The sequence below is a fragment of the Ips typographus genome, linkage group LG3 (assembly GCF_016097725.1).
Source record: "Ips typographus isolate SLU linkage group LG3, UJ_Ityp_2.0, whole genome shotgun sequence".
Classification (NCBI taxonomy): Eukaryota; Metazoa; Arthropoda; class Insecta; order Coleoptera; family Curculionidae; genus Ips; species Ips typographus.
The window spans coordinates 18,421,265-18,442,860 of record NC_138424.1 but is presented as its reverse complement, the minus strand read 5'-3'; the positions used below and the strand labels follow the sequence as shown (position 1 = coordinate 18,442,860).

Below are 21,596 nucleotides of genomic sequence, written 5' to 3'. Positions count from 1 at the left end.
AGCAATTTTGGTACAAGGTGTTTGATTGAGTAATAGTTCTCACGATTAGTTTTTAAAGCTCTACACAGTTACTGGGGAATCTCAGAAAAATTATCCACTACTTCCTCTATTAGAGGTGTTTTTAACGAAAGTCGTCAGATTATACAGGCTGTCATGTTCAAAAGGGTCCTGTGACATTCTTTGGATCGAAAGGTGACGATTTGACGTAATTGTCATTAGAGAAAAGCGTATGGTTTCAATGCTATTTGCGCACGTCCATTTGCCTTTGGCAAGTGCTAAGTTCTTCAGTGACAAAAATTACCAAAACTTTTTATTTCGTCGTTAAAAGAGTCTTTCAGTTTTACCAGGCAAACAAGAAAATGTCCACCAACACATTGCGTTGGCTACTTGGAAAAAAATACGAATGACTAATTCTAGAACAGAGCGACGTTGCCAAAATGCTTTAGATTTTACAAGAAACTAGTCGTTTTACGTGGAAACAATCCAAACTTTGAGAAAGTAAACAGGTTTTGGACAGCTAAGACAAACTGAGAAGTAGTGCGTAGTTGTCAAACTTTCAGTTTTTGGAAATAAATACGAATGTTTTAAACAGATCAAGGCCAGAATGAGTATTGAGAATTGTGGAACTGTGCGACGTTTTTCAAGTATAAAATGGCTTTTTGCAGAGGCTTCTAGCAATTTTAAACAATTCTTAGATGATTTATGGCGGGTTGTAACACTTAAGCTAAATTACGCTTAGACTGTGACAGGTCATGTGGAAATTGTCACAGTCAAATGAAAACTTAGCAACACTTGTATATGGCTCTGGAAATTCCAACATGACACTAGAGCCTTCTGGCACTTTTTAGAAGGTTGGCAGTAGCATTTAGAAGCCACTAACACTTTTTTAATGGATCTGGAAGCTTTTTGACAATTTAAAGCAATTCTTGGAAGGTTTAAGACACTTTGTAGAAGCCTCTGGCAATTTCTAGAAGATTTGAAGTTTTATTTAGAGAGCTCTGGGACTTCCAAAATGTTCTAGAGGCATCTGACAATTTAAAACATCTCTGGGAAGGTTTAAGACACTTCCAGAGGCTTCTGACACTTTTTAAAAAGTTCCCAACAGACATTTAAAGGTCTAAGGAACATTCAAAATGGTCCTAGAGGCCACTGGCAAATTAAAACAGTTATAGAGGGCTCTGGAACCTTTCAGAAAGTTCTCAGTAGCAATTGGAGGTCTTTGGCACATTCAAAACGGTCCGAAAGCCATTTGAAAATTTAAAATAACTTTGGAAAGGTTTAAGACTCTTATAGAAGCTTTTAGCACTTTTTAGAAAGTTGTCAGTAGCATTTAGATGTCTCTGGAACTTTCAAAATGGTCCTATAGAGGCATCTGGCTCTTTTCAGAAAGTTCTCAATAGCATTTAGAGGTCTATGGCACTTTCAGAATGGTCGTGGAGGCCCCTGGCGATTTAAAACAGTTCTGGAAATGTTTAAAACAGTTGTAGAGGGCACTAGAACTTTTCAGAAAGTTCTGAATAGCATTTAGAGGTCTATGACACTTTCAAAATGGTCCTAAAGAGGCCCCTGGCAATTAAAAATAGTTCTGGGAAAGTTTAAGCTAGTTGTAGAGGGCTCTGGCTCTTTTCAGAATGTTCTGAGTAGCAATTAGAGGTCTTTGGCACATTCAAAACGGTCCTAGAAGTCTCTGAAAATTTAAAATAACTCTGGAAAGGTTTAAGACACTTGTCGAAGCCTCTGGCAATTTCTAGAAGATTTGAAGTTTTATTTAGAGAGCTCTGGGACTTCCAAAATGGTTCTAGAGGCATCTGACAATTTAAAACATCTCTGGGAAGGTTTAAGACACTTTCAGAGGCTTCTGACACTTTTTAAAAAGTTCCCAACAGGCATTTAAAGGTCTAAGGAACATTCAAAATGGTCCTAGAGGCCACTGGCAAATTAAAACAGTTATAGAGGGCTCTGGAACCTTTCAGAAAGTTCTCAGTAGCAATTGGAGGTCTTTGGCAGATTCAAAACGGTCCGAAAGCCATTTTAAAATTTAAAATAACTAAGGAAAGGTTTAAGACTCTTATAGAAGCTTTTAGCACTTTTTAGAAAGTTGTTAGTAGCATTTAGAGGTCTCTGGAACTTTCAAAATGGTCCTAGAGGCCTCTGGCTCTTTTCAGAAAGTTCTCAATAGCATTTAGAGGTCTATGACACTTTCAAAATGGTCCTAGAGAGGCCCCTGGCAATTAAAAACAGTTCTGGGAAAGTTTAAGATAGTTGTAGAGGGCTTTGGCTCTTTTCAGAATGTTCTGAGTAGCAATTAGAGGTCTTTGGCACATTCAAAACGGTCCTAGAAGCCTCTGAAAATTTAAAATAACTATGGAAAGGTTTAAAACTCTTATAGAAGCTTTTAGTACTTTTTAGAAAGTTGTCAGTAGCATTTAGAGGTCTCTGGAACTATCAAAATGATCCTAGAAGATTCTGGCAATTTAAAACAGTTCTGGGAGAGTTTAGAACACTTGTGGAGGCCTCTGGCTCTTTTCAGAAAGTTCTCAATAGCATTTAGAGGTCTATGACACTTTCAAAATGGTCCTAAAGAGGCCCCTGGCAATTAAAAACAGTTCTGGGAAAGTTTAAGATAGTTGTAGAGGGCTCTGGCTCTTTTCAGAATGTTCTGAGTAGCATTTAGAGGTCTTTGGCACTCTCAAAATGGTCCTAAACGCCTCTGGCAATTTAAAATAACTCTGGGAATGTTTAAGATACTTGTAGAAGCTTCTGGCGTTTTTTAGAAGGTAGCTACTTTTTGGAAAGTAGCATTTAGAGGTCTATGGCAGTTTCAAAACGGTCTTAAAGGCATCTGGCAATTAAAAACAGTTCTGGGAAAGTTTAAGATAGTTGTGGAGGGCTCTGGCTCTTTTTAGAATGTTCTGAGTAGCAATTAGAGGTCTTTGACACTGTCAAAATGGTCCTAAACGCCTCTGGCAGTTTAAAACAATTCTCGGAGAGTTTAATACACTTGTAGAGGTCTCTGGCTCTTTTCAGAAAGTCCTCAATAGCATTTAGAAGTCTATGGTACTTTCAAAATGGTCCTAGAGAGGCCCCTGGCAATTAAAAACAGTTCTGGGAAAGTTTAAGATAGTTGTAGAGAGCTTTGGAACTTTTCAGAATGTTCTGAGTAGCAATTAGAGGTTTTTGGCACATTCAAAACGGTCCTAGAGGCATTTGAAAATTTAAAATAACTATGGAAAGGTTTAAGACTCTTATAGAAGCTTTTAGCACTTTTTAGAAAGTTGTCAGTAGCATTTAGAGGTCTCTGGAACTATCAAAATGGTCCTAGAGGCCTCTGGCTCTTTTCAGAAAGTTCTCAATAGCATTTAGAGGTCTATGGCACTTTCAGAATGGTCGTGGAGGCCCCTGGCGATTTAAAACAGTTCTGGAAATGTTTAAAACAGTTGTAGAGGGCACTAGAACTTTTCGGACAGTTCTGAATAGCATTTAGAGGTCTATGACACTTTCAAAATGGTCCTAGAGAGGCCCCTGGCAATTAAAAACAGTTCTAGGAAAGTTTAAGATAGTTGTAAGAGGGCTCTGGCTCTTTTCAGAATGTTCTGAGTAGCAATTAGAGGTCTTTGGCATATTCAAAACGGTCCTAGAAGCCTCTGAAAATTTAAAATAACTCTGGGAAGGTTTAAGATACTTGTAGAAGCTTCTGGCGCTTTTTAGAAGGTAGCTACTTTTTGGAAAGTAGCATTTAGGGGTCTATAGCAGTTTCAAAACGGTCTTAAAGGCATCTGGCAACTAAAAACAGTTCTGGGAAAGTTTAAGATAGTTGTAGAGAGCTTTGGAACTTTTCAGAATGTTCTGAGTAGCAATTAGAGGTCTTAAAAACAGACAAAAGCCTCTAAAAATTTAAAATAACTCTGGAAAGGTTTAAGACTCTTATAGAAGCTTCTAGCACTTTTTAGAAAGTTGTCAGTAGCATTTAAAAGTCTCTGGCACTTTTAAAATGGTCCTAGAAGCTTCTGGCAATTTAAAACAGTTCTGGGAAGGTTTAGGACACTTGTAGAAGCTTCTGGCACTTTTTAGAAGCCTAATAACCGTAGCATTTAGAGGTCTACGACACTTTTAAAATGGCCCTAGAGGTTTTCGTAAATTAAATTCAATTCTTGGAACGTTTAATTATAAACCCTTGAAGCCATTTTTAACTTTGTTGAACTCAATTTCATTGTGTAGAGCTTTAAAAACTAATATTATTTTTGTAAGAGAACCGTTTTTTCGACCGGTCATACGGAGTACAATGTGTGTGCCTCAGCTTTACTATCATTTCACCAAACTCGTAATCTTACAGTTTAGAAGATAGTGACAGTAATATAGATCCATATCAATTGGTCGACCCTGTAAATGCAAATCCCAATACAACCAAACACCGTGTATAATAACCGTCACCCTGTTAATTCCCTTCGGGCATTCAAACGTCTACAAACTAATAGGAATTATGGCACGGTCTCCCGTTATACCTAGACAAAGTCGTCGGGCTTCCTCCTGCGATACTTTCGATGTCGTCCAGGCCGCGATGTATCGAAATGGCCTCCAGGCTGCATCTTTCTCTGCTGGCCAAATACTCGGCCGTTTCCAACTGCTGTCGCGTCGGTTTCTTCCACAACTTTAGCAACAAACTGGAAACTACCACCGACACTGAACTCATCGCCATCGCGGCACTCGCCATCCACGGTGCCAGCATAAAGCCTACGATGCTGAAAACGCCCGCCGCTAAAGGAATACCTACAAAAAAAGAGTTTCTATCAAAGTTGGTTAATTTCTGTAATATTAGCTAAACACGAAACAGAACTGTAAAAGTATCTTAATATAAGTAAAGTGCGTCCCAGAACTAGGGGCAGTGACGTAATGTTTGTCGTTCCTTTTCTATTACATGTGAACTGAGCGAGATTGAAATTCGACGTCATCAAAGTTATAAGGTAATAAGGACGAATTTTATCGGGGGCAATACCATAAGAGCTCAGATTTAGCCGGATAATTTTTGTGCTTGTCTTAGAACACTTTCTTTGTGGTATAACTGCATGAGACCTGTTGTAACTAAATCACGAGAGCGCAGCTCGAGTGTTTTTGCCAAACAGGTCGAGTTTTGTACCATAAAGATAGTATGAGAAGACAAGCGGAAAAATTATCCTGTTCAAAATCTGAGCTCGAATGGTATTTGATAAGACAATTCCATGAATATAATCAATAATATAATAAGACTGCGACTGCCTTGTACTGGCAGAAATACATTTTTCTGGTTCTTTTGATTTTCTGCAGTAGAACTCTATCCGAAGCGAGCCACAACCAGAACAATACGAAAAAAAATCAAAATTGACAGTGCCAGTAAAAATCTCAAGGTGAGACATTGCAACAATAGAAATGAAGTGAAAATCCGTGGAAACGATGAAATCAACAGCAAAATTTATCCGATTTTTTTATCCGCTAGCAAACTCTCTTCCTTCCTTATTAGCCGATAGCAAACCGTGTTTTGATGACGTATATCTATATGGCACTTTTTGCACATGAGTGGAATTGTCGGGGGTAATATCCCTAGTGCATTTAATTTTTCCGGAAAAATTCGGAAAAACGAGTTTCTAAGTAATTTGTTTTAACAAATAGCATGAGCGAGAGTAGTTTTAAAAATCATCCGAGTCGAAGACGACGAAACGAGTCGAAGACGACCACGAAAGTTTTATTTGCACCATCGTTTGTTTCACAAAACAGTAGGACAGTAAACCACAAACAGTTTGGTTCCAGCCTGTGTAGTTTTTGAGATAACCGGGAAAAGCGTCGAAAAATGGACATCCTGTACATACTCTACTAAAACCACAAAAAAAAACACCTTTTTTTAATCAAACGCAATTAACAAATTAAAAATGGCCCGGCTAGTGGTCCTGACGTCATAGTATGACTGTGCTAATATAGTCAAAATTTTACCCTTTGAGAATGACGTCAAGCAGGTGAAAAAACACGCATGTCTGGAATTAGATCACAAATTTTAACCTACAAATGCTTTGAAAAATGAGCAGCTGACATCTGGAAACTTGGTTTCTTTTCATACTCGAAAAAAAGCAGCACATTTAGAATTAGCATTTGGGCCTTCTCATTGTAGCGCAGCATTTTTATACCTTTGATATTCGTTTAAATCAAAGTGACAGTAAACGTCAACGTTTTTAATTTGACAGGACGGCAAAATTAACAACGTGCCTTTTTTGCTAAAATTGTTTATTTCACATGTTTGATATGCGAGAAACAAAGATGTAAAAAGATGACGTCATTCTCAAAAGGTAAAAATCCAACTATACTCTGTTTTGAATGTGACGTTTGTTTAATAATTTATCATATTCAAAACGTTCACTTGTGTCATCCCATCTTACTTTGAATTTGAACATACAAACTGCAACTCTCTCTTCTTTTGTAAACTTTTAAAATTAATGTTTATAAATGTTTCTATTGATTTAGAAATGTAACTCATATGTCATCTTATGGAAAAAAAACACTAAACGGGTACAAACTTACCTAACAAATTATACATGCTGGCAAAAACGAAATTCAGCCGTATCCTATTCACGGTCTTTTTGCTCAGTTGGAGACAAGCGACCACGTCCAATAAGTCATTGCGCATGAGCACAACGTGAGCAGCTTCGACGGCCACGTCGGTCCCGGAAGCTATCGCTATACCCACGTCTGCTTGGGCTAACGCCGGGGAATCGTTGATACCATCACCCACCATTGCTACTTTTATTCCTCTGCTTTGGTATCTACAATATTTTTCTATATTTAGGAAAATGTTAGATACTAAATCGGAGACAAAAATCGTACAAAACTCTATTAGAAATAAACATCAAGAAAAGATAGATTGCTTATGGAATAAGTAATAGGAAGCTATACCATTGCATTTGATTTTTTCGAGACATCTAAGATGAAAATGCAATTTTTGTAAAAACGCCCTCTATCGAAAAGGCCGAAAACTAAATAAAACATTGTTTTGGGACACTCTACAGGACAGAAAATGCTCTTTAAAATGCCGCAAAAACGAAGCAAACTTTGGACTACTCCAAAGTTAAATAGGAAAATTCTTTGTAGAGAATATTTTATGAGATTTTTACTACACCTTTCCATTTAAATTTTCAGAGTCTTTGGACATTTTAGTGGTATCGAAACGCCCCTTAGGGGTGGATGTTGTGTTGGAACACCCTGTACATTCAATTTATGCAGCACGAGTTATTTTGTTCATCGGCGTTGTCAAATTGTGTTTTTCGTACTTAAATTGTTAAAATAAAATGCTTTTGAACAAAAAATAAATTACAACATAGAGATGATACTGCTGCATGCAATGCAAAGATATTTGTCTTTTTTAAATTTTGGCAATGTCGCAAAACGTTTTGTCCAAATCCTCCTCAACATAAGCAAACATCTTTTAATTCAGCGTACCTTTGAACTCGTGCTACTTTATGCGATGGCAGTACTTCCGCGTACACTTTAGTAATTCCAACTTCCCTAGCAATGCTAGCGGCTGTTTGTCGATTATCTCCCGTTAACAAGATCACTTCGAGTCCCATCTTCTTCAATGTGTAAACGGCCAAGTGGGCTTCCGGCTTAACCATGTCCGCGACACTGATCATCGAGACAATAGTGCCTGAAACATTTCCTTCGTTTTGAATTGAATCATTTGTTTTTTATTCGACGGTTAAATACCGTTAATCGCGCAAAGTACCGCAGACCTGCCCTCTTCTTCTTCAGCCGACATTTTCCCGTCGACTTCCGGTAGCAGAACCATACCGTTCCGACGCATCCATTCTCTATTACCTAACAGTACCGGAAAACATGTGAAAAATTAACCAAAGGTCTTTTCGTGGTAAAAAAGAATAATTTTGTAGGTCGATAGATTGGATTTTGACAGGGTTGCCACAATTACACAACACCAAAGTAGGTTTTAAACGTCACAACTGTCAATTTCCTCGCATGGAACAACAAAATAGAATTTGTTTCACTTATATACTCTTTTCCAATTTACAAGAAGGTTTTCTGGAGTTTGATATCTCGATAGAAAGGATTTTCATATTGTTCTAGCATGAACGCCATTCGTATATGGTTTGAAATCAAACTGGCGGATTGACAGATCATATAATAATTGTTTGCAACGTTATCTAAGACATACGCTTTTTGTGACAATTGTCATCCCTAGGCGACCTGACCATAACAATTATTATTAACACCCGTTAGGTTTGAAACGACACAACTGTCAATATCTATATACCTCGGTGGACTGGATTTTGACAGTGTTGACACATTTACAACAGACAGAAAAAAGTTTAAGCGTCGCAGCTGTCAGAATCTCTCCCGTAAAGCTATAAAATAGAATTAATTTACTTAATACTCTTTTCAAGCTTACGAGAGGGTTTTCTATAGTTTTACAGTTTGATGGATTGGATTTTGACAGTGCTGCCACAATTGCGACAAATAAAAAGAGGTCACAACTGTCAATATCCTCCCATAAAGCTATAAAATGCAATACATTCTTTAATACTGTTTTCAAGCCTACAAGAGGATTTTCTATAGTTTTAGCTCAATGAATTGAGTTGGATTTTGACAGTGTTGCACCAATTACAACACACAAAAGTAGGTTTGAAACGTCACAACTGTCAATATCCTCCCATGAAGCTGTAAATTACAATGTATGTCATTTTGACAGTGTTGGCACATTTACAACAGACAGAAATAAGTTGAAACGTCACAGCTGTCAGAATCTTTCCCGTAAAGCTATAAAATGGATTTACTTAATACTTTTTTCAAGCTTATGAGAGGGTTTTCTATAGTTTTACAGCTTGATGGATTGGATTTTGACAGTGCTGCCACAATTGCGACAAATAGAAGTAGGTTTGAAACGTCACAACTGTCAATATCCTCCCATGAAGCTGTAAAATACAATTTATACTATTTTCCAGTCTACAAGAATGTTTTCTAGAGTTTGATATCTCGATGGACTGGATTTTGACAGTGTTGCCACAATTACGACACACTAAAGTAAATTTTAAACGACACAACCGTTAATGACCTCCCATGAAACTATAAACTACAATTAATTTCATGTATCATCTTTTCCAGTTTACAAGAAGGTTTTCTGGAGTTTGATACCTCGATGGACCCGATTTTGACAGTGTTGCCACATTTACAACAGACAGAAATAAGTTTAAAAGTCACAGCTGTCAGAATCTTTCCCGTAAAGCTATAAAATGGATTTACTTAATACTTTTTTCAAGCTTATGAGAGGGTTTTCTATAGTTTTACAGCTTGATGGATTGGATTTTGACAGTGCTGCCACAATTGCGACAAATAGAAGTAGGTTTGAAACGTCACAACTGTCAATATCCTCCCATGAAGCTGTAAAATACAATTTATACTATTTTCCAGTCTACAAGAATGTTTTCTAGAGTTTGATATCTCGATGGACTGGATTTTGACAGTGTTGCCACAATTACGACACACTAAAGTAAATTTTAAACGACACAACCGTTAATGACCTCCCATGATACTATAAACTACAATTAATTTCATGTATCATCTTTTCCAGTTTACAAGAAGGTTTTCTGGAGTTTGATACCTCGATGGACCCGATTTTGACAGTGTTGCCACATTTACAACAGACAGAAATAAGTTTAAACGTCACAGCTGTCAGCATCTTTCCCGTAAAGCTGTAAAATAGAATTCATTTACTTAATACTCTTTTCAAGCTTATGAGAGGGTTTTCTATAGTTTTACAGCTTGATGGATTGGATTTTGACAGTGCTGTCACAATTACGATAAATAGAAGTAGGTTTGAAACGTCACAACTGTCAATATCCTCCCATGAAGCTGTAATATACAATTTATTTCATTTATACTATTTTCCAGTCTACAAGAACGTTTTTTAGAGTTTGATATCTCGATGGACTGGATTTTGACAGTGTTGCCAAAATTAGGACACACCAAAGAAAATTTCAAACGACACAACCGTTAATGTCCTCCCATGAAACTATAAACTACAATTAATTTCATTTATCATCTTTTCCAGTTGACAAGAAGGTTTTCTGGAGTTTGATACCTCGATGGACCCAATTTTGACAGTATTGCCACATTTACAACAGACAGAAATAAGTTTAAACGTCACAGCTGTCAGAATCTCTCCCGTAAAGCTATAAAATGGAATTAATTTACTTAATACTCTTTTCAAGCTTATGAGAGGGTTTTCTATAGTTTTACAGCTTGATGGATTGGATTTTGACAGTGCTGCCACAATTACGACAAATAAAAGTAGGTTCAAAACGTCACAGCTGTCAGAATCCCACCCATAAAGCTATAAAATGCAATACATTCTTTAATACTGTTTTCAAGCCTTACAAGAGGATTTTCTATAGTTTTAGCTCAATTAATTAAGTTGGATTTTACAGTGTTGCACCAATTACGACACACAAAAGTAGGTTTGAAACGTCACAACTGTCAATATACTCCCATGAAGCTGTAAATCACAATCTATTTAATTTTGACCCGATTTTGACAGTGTTGCCATATTTACAACAGACAGAAATAAGTTTAAACGTCACAGCTGTCAGAAGCTCTCCAGTAAAGCTATAAAATGGAATTCATTTACTTAATACTCTTTTCAAGCCTATGAGAGGGTTTTCTATAGTTTTACAGCTTGATGGATTGGATTTTGACAGTGCTGCCACAATTGCGACAAATAGAAGTAGGTTTGAAACGTCACAACTGTCAATATCCTCCCATGAAGCTGTAATATACAATTTATTTCATTTATACTATTTTCCAGTCTACAAGAACGTTTTCTAGAGTTTGATATCTCGATGGACTGGGTTTTGACAGTGTTGCCACTATTACGACACACTAAAGTAAATTTGAAACGACACAACCGTTAATGTCCTCCCATGAAACTATAAACTACAATTAATTTCATTTATCATCTTTTCCAGTTTACAAGAAGATGTTCCGAAGTTTGATACCTCGATGGACCCAATTTTGACAGTGTTGTCACATTTACAACAGACAGAAATAAGTTTAAATGTCACAGCTGTCAGAATCTCTCCCGTAAAGCTATAAAATGGAATTCATTTACTTAATACTCTCTTCAAGCTTACGACAGGGTTTTCTCTAGTTTTACAGCTTGATGGACTGGATTTTGACAGTGCTGCCACAATTGCGACAAATAAAAGTAGGTTTAAAACGTCACAGCTGTCAGAATCCCACCCATAAAGCTATAAAATGCAATACATTCTTTAATACTGTTTTCAAGCCTACAAGAGGATTTTCTAGTTTTAGCTCAATGAATTGAGTTGGAATTTGACAGTGTTGCACCAATTACGACACACAAAAGTAGGTTTGAAACGTCACAACTGTCAATATCCTCCCATGAAGCTGTAAATCACAATCTATTTAATTTTGACCCGATTTTGACAGTGTTGCCATATTTACAACAGACAGAAATAAGTTTAAACGTCACAGCTGTCAGAAGCTCTCCAGTAAAGCTATAAAATGGAATTCATTTACTTAATACTCTTTTCAAGCCTATGAGAGGGTTTTCTATAGTTTTACAGCTTGATGGATTGGATTTTGACAGTGCTGCCACAATTGCGACAAATAGAAGTAGGTTTGAAACGTCACAACTGTCAATATCCTCCCATGAAGCTGTAATATACAATTTATTTCATTTATACTTTTTTCCAGTTTACAAGAACGTTTTCAGGAGTTTGATATCTCGATGGACTGGATTTTGACAGTGTTGCCACAATTACGACACACCAAAGTAAATTTGAAACGACACAACCGTTAATGTCCTCCCATGAAACTATAAACTACAATTAATTTCATTTATCATCTTTTCCAGTTTACAAGAAGATGTTCCGAAGTTTGATACCTCGATGGACCCAATTTTGACAGTGTTGTCACATTTACAACAGACAGAAATAAGTTTAAACGTCACAGCTGTCAGAATCTCTCCCGTAAAGCTATAAAATGGAATTCATTTACTTAATACTCTCTTCAAGCTTACGACAGGGTTTTCTCTAGTTTTACAGCTTGATGGACTGGATTTTGACAGTGCTGCCACAATTGCGACAAATAAAAGTAGGTTTAAAACGTCACAGCTGTCAGAATCCCACCCATAAAGCTATAAAATGCAATACATTCTTTAATACTGTTTTCAAGCCTACAAGAGGATTTTCTAGTTTTAGCTCAATGAATTGAGTTGGAATTTGACAGTGTTGCACCAATTACACACAAAAGTAGGTTTGAAACGTCACAACTGTCAATTAATTTCATTTATCATCTTTTCCAGTTTACAAGAAGGTTTTCTGGAGTTTGATACCTCGATGGAGAGGATTTTGACATTGTTGCCACACTTACAACAGACAAAAGTAAGTTTGAAACGTCACAACTGTCAATATCCTCCCATGAAGCTGTCAAATGCAATATACATATTTCAATTACATACTTATCCAGTTTACAAGAAGGTTCTCTGGAGTTTGCAAAGTATTTTGATACTGTTACCACATTTAGCACTCAAAAAAGTAAATTCAAAACTGTTCTTACCTACGATAACGGTGTATTCTCCCAAACCGACATCTTCAGGTGCATCTCCCATGCCAATCAAATGTCCCAGCCGTGTATTTGCAGACTGATACACTTCCACGTCGACGCCGTTCACTTTAAAATTGCCCGTACTACCGGCTGATACTAGCGAAGTAAAACTGGATAATTCGGGACTGTTTTTGGCATTTTTTATGGAAGACGACAGATCGGAGACGACGCACTTGAGCCCGCAACCTGGCACAGCCTGAAAATTTATCGATTTTCAGTCAAATTTGAAAAATATCTCAATTTTAACATATAACCAATACCAATTTATGGTAATAGGTCTTATCTGAAAATGTTTTAATATTATAGCTATTTATGTTCCAAAGGGGTTATAGAGAATATAATGTTTTAGTTTTAAAAAGGGAGGTTGAGTAGAAGTAGGAATTCTAGGCGACGGGACGTGCCTCGTGACGTAGGAGCCGTTTTTGCGTGACGTCATTTGTATGTAGGAAGCCACGACGTTTAGTCCTTAATACTGAATTATTATTTGTTTGTAAATTGTTGAGAAAAAGTTTTATTTTTTTTTGAAAAACCCTTAAAATTTCATCAATTCTTTGGTCGACTGTTGGATATTACAGAAAAATTTGGTCCCTCAATAAAACATTATGAAACTGGCATCAAAAGTAGGAACAGGGAGTACATTTTATCCAAAAAGTGTTATTATTGATTTCAAAGTAGCAAAAAATAAGTTTTGAGAAAACGTTACACACAAACCTGAAAGTTGCTGCTACTTCCATAAATGTCACACCCTAAAACCTCTTTCGTGTATTTTAAAATGGCGGCAGCGATGGGGTGTTCCGAGTTAGCTTCGGCGCAGCCAACCGCTACCAAAATCAGCGACGGACTGTAGCTGTCAGCTTAAAATCCAGCCATGATAAGTTACGTCTGAAGCATAGCAGGTAAACCACTTACCATGCATCCATATTCTGGCTACTTCAGGTGTGCCTTTGGTGATAGTTCCTGTCTTGTCAAACATAATCGCTTTCACTTTGTGGGCGTTTTCCAAAGGCCCAGCGCCCTTAATTAAGATACCATTGAGAGCACCAACACCTTAAACGTACAAATACTGTATGTAATAAAGTTATACTTAAACAGTTTTTATAAGAGAATGTTAAAAGTAGTCGATTGTGTAATTAAAACGAATTACAGAATAGTTATTCCTGAAGCCAATTCGATGTCTGACGATCGAAATCGTCTGCCGAAATGATTAACGATCCTTTTCTAGCTCATTAATCATTGAGTTTTCTGTCTCAGTGTTTATTATGTACCAGATAACCACTAAAGCTAACTCAAAGGACCTTAAGTCCATTTTCCTTTGAGAATTGAATTTAGTTTAAGGCAGCTTTCGCTGCAGAATAATTATATTCTAAAGATAACTTCTATAGAAACCTCGAAATCAGACATCACCATTGGTCAATTCAAACATTTCTATAGAATTCTCAGTAATAGAATAATTAAGAATTAATATATTTTGGTTCATTTTCACTAATAACCTAGGTACTAAATTTTAAATAAACAATTATTCTTAAAAAGTGTAGGACACATTCAGAGTAATCTGGTAATGTTTAGAAGGTTTTCAGTCGTATTTAGGAACTTCTGGCAATTTAAAACAATTCTTAGAAAGTTTATGGCGGGATGCACCGGTATATTTAAAATCACCCTAGGTCCCACTCAAGCTAATTTATGCTTTGACTGTGACGGTCACGTGCAAAATGTCACAATGAAATTAAAACCTAGACTAGGCTGCCTTTAAATGTGTCGGTGCAAATGGCACTTGGAACAGTTTTATAGACCTCTGACCAATTTAAACATGACTCTAGACGCCTCTGTCAATTTTTAAACGTTTCTCAATCGTATTTAGAGGCCTCTGGCAATAATACAGGGTTTTTCAATGAAAAGTAGCCACCCTGAATATCTTCTATACATCTATTAAAGATATCAAAAAAGGAAAAACGGTTTCCGGTAGAAGTTTTGACGTAGAATCCAATGGCGTAGTCAGTTTTTTTCTATTACGTTTAGTTTCTGACATATGACAGTAAGTTATATTTTTTTTAATGGAACACCCTATATATTTTTAGTTCATTTAATTCTGTTGATTTTTACTTTTTCAACGGTGTATTAAAACATATAAGTTTGTAAACGTTAATCTTGGTATTAGAAAAAAAGCGTTTCCTTAACAAAAAAGTGCTAAATAATATGTATAAAAATACCCACAGTCGAAACAAAATTTGGCTATGTTCATATTAACATGTTACATGTCGTTTATAAACAGTTTTTTTCAACTTCCACCTTAAAAATAGTAGAAAATAGAAATGGCCACTTTTCTTATTAAAGTGACGGTAAAACTGTTTGTAACTTAGATTTTTAATAAGATTTATTAAAAATATTTAATTTTCTGATGTGTTAGTTTATATGATTTCCGATTTTGTTGGGTATTTTAGATATTGGCCTTTTTTTAGCTTAGCAAAGGTTTTTTTTTAAATAATAGGATTAACCTCTACAAACTTATATGTTGTAATACACCGCTGAAAAGGTAAACATCAACAGAATTAAATGACGTAAAAATATGGCGGTGTTCCATTAAAAAAAAATGTAACTTACTGTCATATGTCAGAAACTAAACGGAATAAAAAAAAACTGACTACGCCATTGGCTTCTACGTGAAAACTTCTACCGGGAACCGTTCTTCCTTTTTTGATAACTTTAGGAGCAACTGAAATACAGAAGAGGTTCAAAAATTGCCAATTTTTTAAAACCCCCCGTATCTTTGAAACAAAAGAAGTTTGCGCCGCCCACTTTTTGCCAGTCATCTCAGCTCAGAAAAAGAGATCAGAACTCGTATGCTACTTTTTTTCTATCTATTACCGTTTTCTCTGTACCCCATAAAACCATCGAAAATGCAGCACCCTGTATAGTGCAAAATTGTGGATACATTCTACAATTTCTAACCTAATTTTCAAAGTAAAAGAAAAATAGGTAAAACATAGGTTGTAAGAGAACATTTTTAAATGAGAATTTTCTAATGTTATTTTGTTAATCTTTCAAGAATCCCGCTAGTGGTGTGCATGAAATCACTACATCAGTCTCTGTCATATCACACATTATTATTGTGTTCAATCCTATCAACAAAAAAAAAAATGTTTAACAAGAAAATGTGATGTGAGGAACAAGATGATGACCCGACGACACGTGTTTCTGCTTGTTGTCTTCATCAGGCATATAACTCTGGAAACAAAAGACAAAACAAACGTGGATATCACAGTCAGTTAGTTTGTTTCTTTCTGCTTCACCTCATTAAACACTTTCCTGTTATTCATTCACTTCAACAATGAACTTGTAATGACTAGATGAACTAAGACACTTACCTGTCCCGACCATGACAGCAGTGGGCGTTGCCAATCCTAACGCGCATGGACAAGCTATGGCCAGTACGCTCAGCGCGCATCTAAATACGAACTGCAGAATGACCTCCGTTTTAGTGAAACCCTGTTTGTCGTGCTCGCTGATTGGTAAACTGTCATAGTCGACCGCTCCGATTATGGACCAAATTATCAAGGTAAGTACTGACACTCCCACCACTGCCGGCACAAAATATCTACAGAAATTAATCTCATATTATACAGCGTGTCCCAAGTTATGAGCGTCGGTTATTTATAGCTAAAGCGTTAATTTAACTTATTTCTCATACCATTAGGAGAACAAATTATTTGAAATTCTACCGGACGTATTATTACTACTAAAAATTAGTACTTTTTTTGTCCAAATATGTAATTTTATAATAATTTAGCACGCCCCTAAGATAATTGACAGAAAGATCCAATTTTCTCATCCCTGTAAAACGGGGGCTAAAAAAACTATCAAATTAAGGACCAAATTGCAACTTTTGGCCGTACCGGCCACAATGGCTAAGATTATACATATTGTTACGATTTTCCCGTGGGTTCACACAAAGTCAATTTAACTCAACGATTAATAAATTTATTACACTTCAAAACACTCCGTACAATAATTAACACAGCTACTAAAAAACACTACTACAATTCCACAATTATTCCGCTATTTAAACTTATCCGCGTTCCCAAATTCACTACTACTCTACTCTCTCTGTCGTCGACGCGACGCCGCTTCTTTTATATTCACAAACCACGTTCTAGAATGACCGCGAAACGCTTCGCGGGTTGCCTTGACCATTCAAGAATATTCCAGGTAGCGCTTCCTAACTGTGGCCTACTTTAATACGCGCCCGGCCAGATATTGCGGCGCATCGGTTTCATCCCGAAGCGAGCGCTCCTTAAGAAGTAACGAGCATAGTAGGCCCAGACCGTAACACTGCCCCCCTCTTAAAGCTGATCGTCCCGATCCGCTTCATCTAATCCCTGGTATTTCTTGAGTCTGTCCAGATGGACAATTTTCATCTTGCCTTTGGGGCTGCGTTGGACTCTGTACACGACGTCGTTTAACCTTTTTACCACATTGTAAGGTCCCTCCCAGTGTCGTTGCCATCTTTGACTTAATCCTTTGCTCCTCCTAGGTTGAAACATCCACACGGCATCACCTTCCTTATAATTGCCACCAGTTGGTCTGTGGTCCAGTGTCATCTTCATACGGTTGTTGTTTGGTTTCATCTTCTCTCTCTCAAGTTCCCGAATTGTGTTGGATCCCTTCTGTAACGAACACTGGTCACACCGTTTACACCATTCCTCAACGTCCTTTCTGAAGTTAATCCAGTAAAATCGATCCCTTATTCTAGCCAAAGTCTGGTTTACTCCAAAGTGTCCTCCTCTGCGACTGTCATGTAGTTCTCGCAGCACATTCTCTTTGCAGGAATTGGGCACTATTGTTTGGTAAACAAAGCGTTTTCCGTCTGGACTTTCCCATTTGCGAGTAATTAAGTCATCTCGCAGTCGAAGCGAATTCCACTGCAACCAGTAACCCCTTACTGTTGGTCCATATCTGGAAATCTGTTGCCAATCCGGTTTCAAATCCTTCTCCAACCATCTTCTGATTACTTTCAAATCAGAGTCTGAGCGCTGTCCTTTCAATATGTCTTCCTTAGAAACGCTGCTCTTCATTCTTTTTGTAGCCTCTTTATCTGTCACCATCGCGATTTGACCAATCCTCCAACCATTATGAATTTGTCCTTTCCGGTACCTTAAATCACTATCCAAAGCTTGACGATCCTCTACATATCGCGGTGAATGTCTTTCTGGATTCTTCATTTCCTGCTCCTGGTTACGCCAGTTCTGCGGGGTCGGTAAACAAGACTGCTGCCTGCAATTCCATTGGTAATGTCCTTTACGTCCACAAATATAACATGTAATGTTTCTTTTAACAGAAGAGTTCCGGTGATTTGTTCTAATGTCCTGATTTCGTCGGCACTGTGGATTTCGAGAACAAGACCGCTGTCTGCAATTCCTTCTATAGTGTCCCGTACGTCCACATCGATAACACTCCACTCTCGTGATCGGACGTGACCGTTCTAACTGTCTGGACTGACCATTTCCTAATGCTGCCATTTGTTGCACTAATTGGCCGAACATTGATTCAATTTTATTTATTGATGTAGCAACATGATCGGCTGGCGGTACTCCTTCCTCTTGAATAGGCTCTGGCTTTAAATCATTGCACGCAGCTTCAATTTCCAGCGCTCGAATCAGTAATTCGCTGTTGTTGCTCCCTTTGAACATCTTCAGCCATTTCTTTACCTCCAGATCTCGAATCCCATCTACAAAATACTGTGCCACAAGTTCTTCTTGGATTTCATCCGGGACGGCTGGGTAAGCCAGATGCACAAGGCGACGAATTTCGGTTTCAAACTCTTCTAGATTTTCACCAGTTTTCTGTTGTCTTGCCATTAATTGCGTTCGATACAGTCCTTTCTTATGTTGATCCCCATAACGACGTTCTAATGCAGCTACTAATGCTTCATAGTTGCTTCGTTGGGCGATAGGCACCGTCTGTAACAGCTCCAATGCAGGTCCTCGTAATGCCACTATTAGTGCTACAGCCATTTCCTCGTTACTCCATCCATTTGCTTTTGCAGCGGCCTCAAATTGGAGTTGGTACATTGCCCATGAAGTTTGACCGTCGTATGTGGGAGGCTTGATCTTGTTGAGCCCGTTTCCGGTGATCACTGTAGAGTTGACCGTTCTGCTGTCAATTTTCCGCTCTAAGTCACGTAACTTTATCTTGACATCATTCTGAATTTTATTAATGTCTTCCCGAACATCATTCTGAATTTTATTGAGACTATGGGTTACATACTCTTGGATTTCTGTCTTGGTCCCCGCTAGAACGTTCAATATTTCTACGTTACGCTTTTCATGCCGCTCTCTGTCTTCTTCTTTGTCTTGTTGTCGAATTCTTTCTTCTTGTTGTCGAATCCTTTCTTGTTCTTCTTTGCCTTGTTGTCGAATTCTTTCTTCTTGTTGTCGAATCCTTTCTTGTTCTTCCTTGTTTCGTTTTCGAATCTTTTCTTGTTCTTCTTTGCCTTGTTGTCGAATTCTTTCTTCTTGTTGTCGAATCCTTTCTTTTTGTTCCTTGTTTTGTTTTCGAAACTTTTCTAGTTCTTCTTTGGCTTGTTTAAGCTTAGCTTCAAATTGGGCCTCCATGTTTGCACTTTGACGTCTTGTTATTGGCATAAAATAACTTTAACACACCACTGTTCCGAAAATCTCTAGTCCGGTTCTGAACACAAGTCTTTAACCCGAAGTTTAGTTCCAATTCACGTCGCACTAAAGTCTGATCGCACTTCTGACACCAATTGTTACGATTTTCCCGTGGGTTCACACAAAGTCAATTTAACTCAACGATTAATACATTTATTACACTTCAAAACACTCCGTACAATAATTAACACAGCTACTAAAAAACACTACTACAATTCCACAATTATTCCGCTATTTAAACTTATCCGCGTTCCCAAATTCACTACTACTCTACTCTCTCTGTCGTCGACGCGACGCCGCTTCTTTTATATTCACAAACCACGTTCTAGAATGACCGCGAAACGCTTCGCGGGTTGCCTTGACCATTCAAGAATATTCCAGGTAGCGCTTCCTAACTGTGGCCTACTTTAATACGCGCCCGGCCAGATATTGCGGCGCATCGGTTTCATCCCGAAGCGAGCGCTCCTTAAGAAGTAACGAGCATAGTAGGCCCAGACCGTAACAATATCCTTGTTATTTAACAGAGATCACCTGACATTTTGAACACTTATGAAATTAATACTCATTATGTGATGTTAATGACGTTTGTCAAAATTGTCCAGTGGTGTAGATACACAAAGATGGTTTTCTTTTTTCTCTATGTCACTAGATTATCAAAAATTACAGTTTCTTTTAATTTCCCTGTTCAATTCTGATTTTCAACTTCCTTTACGAGATAATTGAGTTATTACGTTAACCAACCTAACTCAACTTAACTTAAAAAGCTTAAAAAATATTTTTGAAGCTAGTTTTAAAAGTTTCCGGACAAATTGTAAGACTTCAGTCTTGAAAATTGACATAGAAATCAGTAAATTGACTTTGAAACGGAGAAAATTAACTTGAGAAGCTTAAAAATTGTCTTTGTAACCAGTTTTCATAGTTTTTAGACAAGTTGAAAGACTTTAGTCTTGAAAACTGTAAAAATAGACTTGAGAGGCTTAAAAAAACGTTTTTGTACTAAAAATTGACCTGTAGACATAAAAAACTACTTTTTCTAGATTTTTTGACTACAAGTTCACACATTTAAACATTGAAATTGACTTCGACAACAAATAGTGACTCTAAACCAATAAAAAGTGACATCAGAAACTTAAAATTTGCATTTGAAGTAAGCTTTCATAATTTCAATATTTTAGTCTTGAAAATAGTCTTAAATACAGGATCGATGACATTTGATTCATAAACATTGACTTGAAGACTAACTTTTAAAGTTTTTTTACTTTGCTTATTATGTTCTTAAAACTCTGGACTATTTTTAGGGCTTTAAAACTGCTTTCAGCTTGGAAAACCGAGTTTCAAGACAATCTTTACCAAGTTTTTGACATAGTAGAGTTGAAAAACGATTTTTACACTTTGCATAGGCTTAAAATGTCATTTCAAACTTTATCACTATTAAATTGACTTAAAAAATGTCTTTGAAGCTAGTTTTCAAAGTTTCCGGACAAATTGTAAGACTTCAGTCTTGAAAATTGACATAGAAATCAGTAAATTGACTTTGAAATGGTGAAAATTAACTTGACAAGCTTAAAAAGTGTCTTTGTAACCATTATTCAAAGTTTTCAGACAAATTGAAAGACTTTAGTCTGAAAAATTGACTTGAAAACTGTGAAAATAGACTTGAGAGGCTTAAAAAACGTTTTTGTAGGAAAAATTGACCTCTAGACATGAAAAACTACTTTTGTAGAATTTTCGACTAAAAGTTCACGCATTTAAACATTGAAAATTGACTTCGACACCAAAAAGTGACTCTGAACCCTGAAAAGTGACATCAAAAGCTGAAAATTTGAATTTGAAGTAAGCTTTCATAATTTCAATATTTTAGTCTTGAAAATAGTCTTAAATACTGTATATTGATATTAAATTCATGAACATTGACTTGAAGACTAACTTTTAAAGTTTTTTTACTTTGCTTATTATGTTCTTAAAACTCTGGACTATTTTTAAGGCTTTAAAACTGCTTTCAGCTTGGAAAACCGAGTTTCAAGACAATCTTTACCAAGTTTTTGACACAGTAGACTTGAAACACGAGTTTTACACTTTCTATAGGCTTAAAATGTCATTTCAAGGTTTATCACTATTAAATTGACTTGAAAAGCTTAAAAAATGCCTTTAAAGCTAGTTTTCAAAGTTTCCGGACAAATTGTAAGACTTTAGTGTTGAAAATTGACATAGAAACCAGTAAATTGACTTTGAAACGGTGAAAATTAACTTGAGAAGCTTAAAAATGTCTTTGTAACC

General features: G+C 36.8%; 1 protein-coding gene and 2 long non-coding RNA genes across 8 annotated transcripts in view; 1 reads left to right on the top strand and 2 right to left on the bottom strand.

Moving 5' to 3' along the window:
* The window catches only part of ATP7 (copper-transporting ATPase 1), a 65,190-nt gene that overhangs the window by 6,624 nt on the left and 36,970 nt on the right, over window positions 1-21,596 (bottom strand). For 5 of the 6 annotated variants that reach the window (XM_081975073.1, XM_081975072.1, XM_081975074.1 and 2 more), the window contains 8 exons: window positions 16,017-16,246; window positions 13,564-13,701; window positions 13,366-13,508; window positions 12,607-12,850; window positions 7,723-7,833; window positions 7,459-7,663; window positions 6,544-6,785; window positions 4,503-4,767 (listed from right to left, as the gene is read on the bottom strand). In XM_081975073.1, coding sequence (XP_081831199.1) covers window positions 4,503-4,767; window positions 6,544-6,785; window positions 7,459-7,663; window positions 7,723-7,833; window positions 12,607-12,850; window positions 13,366-13,508; window positions 13,564-13,701; window positions 16,017-16,246 — 1,578 coding nt within the window. The remainder of the gene's footprint in view (window positions 1-4,502; window positions 4,768-6,543; window positions 6,786-7,458; window positions 7,664-7,722; window positions 7,834-12,606; window positions 12,851-13,365; window positions 13,509-13,563; window positions 13,702-16,016; window positions 16,247-21,596) is intronic. The other variant, XM_081975077.1, reaches the window with a different exon arrangement.
* On the bottom strand, window positions 292-3,188 carry LOC145726147 (uncharacterized). Its single transcript, XR_014177503.1, has 2 exons — window positions 2,729-3,188; window positions 292-1,706 (listed from the first exon to the last, which is right to left on the bottom strand). It is a non-coding gene; the product is annotated as an uncharacterized LOC145726147 (long non-coding RNA).
* On the top strand, window positions 807-2,284 carry LOC145726146 (uncharacterized). Its single transcript, XR_014177502.1, has 3 exons — window positions 807-933; window positions 1,055-1,409; window positions 2,118-2,284. It is a non-coding gene; the product is annotated as an uncharacterized LOC145726146 (long non-coding RNA).